This window comes from Elephantulus edwardii, unplaced genomic scaffold, assembly GCF_000299155.1.
Source record: "Elephantulus edwardii isolate Elephantulus edwardi_28Jun2011 unplaced genomic scaffold, EleEdw1.0 scaffold00119, whole genome shotgun sequence".
Taxonomy (NCBI): domain Eukaryota; kingdom Metazoa; phylum Chordata; class Mammalia; order Macroscelidea; family Macroscelididae; genus Elephantulus; species Elephantulus edwardii.
This window is the reverse complement of record NW_006399869.1, coordinates 6107575-6109355: the sequence shown is the minus strand read 5'-3', so window position 1 is coordinate 6109355 and position 1781 is coordinate 6107575. Positions and strand designations below refer to the sequence as shown.

Here is a 1781-nt window from a genome sequence, read left to right as displayed (position 1 = left end):
GACTGCTCTTGAACACTTCTATATACCTGTGCCCTATTCTTTCCTTGTGCTTCCCTAGAGCCTTCTCAGCTAATTCCTGTGAAGCAAATTGCACAAAGGCTTCCCCTGTAATCTTGCCCTCAGGGTCCACTGGCAAAGTGATCCCATTAGGCATGATTTCTAACCCTGAGAAGAACTGAACAATTTCTTCTTTTGTGCATCCAAATGGGAGTCCTCGAAGGCGCACAAAGCCATCATTGGCAGTGTCGGCACTATTTGGACCGCTGTGCTTCAACACCCAATCCATTTCGGTTCTATGTGACTTGAATACCTCAATATAGCGGTGCCCCATGCTTTCTCTGTCTTTCTTCAGGGCCATTTTTACATCATCTTCTGATTCAAGTTCAACAAAAGCTTCACCACTCTGCCTGCCTTCTCGAGTATAGATGAAATGAACACCTGCCACGCCATCATGAATTTTGCATTCAGACAGGAAATTCTGCACATCTTCAATAGAACAAGACCACGGCAAGCCGCGGAGCTTGACCACAAATCCTTCACCTCCCTCAGGACCCAGCATCATGGAAGACTTGACAGGTCAAGGGTCAAATCTGCTTACTGAGGGCTTTTTAGATGATAATAGAAGTCCAGTCTCGTGATGTTCTGGCAGTTATTAGTTATCCTCAGGCTCCGCGACTCCGCGTTCCCACTCTTCACATCCGGCACCTCGCTCGTCCGGCCTGAGTACCTAAAAGAGCTAGAGACTTATTTTTCAAGGGAGATAGTGTGACTAGATGAAAAATTTCTATTTAATGGTACAAAAAATTATTGTCCAGACCTAAAACCACTTCCTCTAATGTACTTCATTGCTAAGGAAGGCCATGCTTTAATATTTATTTCTGTATCTTTCTTTTAGAAGTTTTAAAACTTTGAAGGAGAAAGATGGTTATCTTCAATAAAGATCAACAATATACAAACCACTTTATTGAGTTTTTAGTGATTAGAAAAACAAGCCACCCACTCAATATTATGTGTGAGATCTTGAATATGAATGTAAAAAGCAACAGAATATATATGAGTTTACTGAGAATATGAACAGGCTTATTTTCTAAAGGATAGTGTAAACTCCAAATGACTTAAAAAGTCAAACATTCTGTGTCATAAGCTTAAGATCTAAAGACAATTTGCCTTATGAAAAAAATGAAAATAGCATGAAAAGAATTACACTGATGGTAAGTCGATCTGCTTTGATTTATACATAATGGTTTTTTTTCTGACAAGGGCATAGAAAACACTCTCAAATTTCAATAATCTAATTTTACATTGTTTGAAAAGAGCCAGGACTATTGACAGACTTTTCTTTGATGAGCACACTGAGATGCTGAACTAGACTTATAATTCAAAAACACTCCCTCATGATTTCTGCTGACCTGTGGTATTTTCCAAAGGTTGCTTTTTGTACTCAATAATAATTTTTATTTTAGTTACTAATTGACAAGTTGTTAAGATAAGTATATTAAGTTTCACAAAACAGTCTTTATTACCTAAAAGTCTTTTTAACCTCTAATGAAAACGGGATGTAAAAACCAAGTTAAACTTGGTTTGAAGATTCACTGGAGAGAGAATAATAGAAACTGACGGCTTTGCAAACTTAGAGATATTGGTCCAGGAACCTAGGTTTCTGAAAAAAGAGGAAGCATTAGCATCGACACAAACAATCATTGCTAGGATTGAATTTCCTTTAACTAATGTATAATATAAAGTTGTAAAACCATCTGGTCCAGGGCTTTTCTTGGTTGGAA

The 1781-nt window shown here is 37.8% G+C and overlaps 2 protein-coding genes across 2 annotated transcripts in view; both read right to left on the bottom strand.

The window, feature by feature from the left end:
- Nucleotides 1-562, bottom strand: part of LOC102874743 (heterogeneous nuclear ribonucleoprotein F-like) — an 11067-nt gene extending 10505 nt beyond the window's left edge. Inside the window, exon 1 of the mRNA XM_006892786.1 lies at nucleotides 2-562. Coding sequence (XP_006892848.1) covers nucleotides 2-562 — 561 coding nt within the window. The remainder of the gene's footprint in view (nucleotide 1) is intronic.
- FSTL5 (follistatin-like 5) overlaps nucleotides 1-1781 on the bottom strand; it is a 1151716-nt gene that overhangs the window by 350949 nt on the left and 798986 nt on the right. The window lies entirely within an intron of this gene.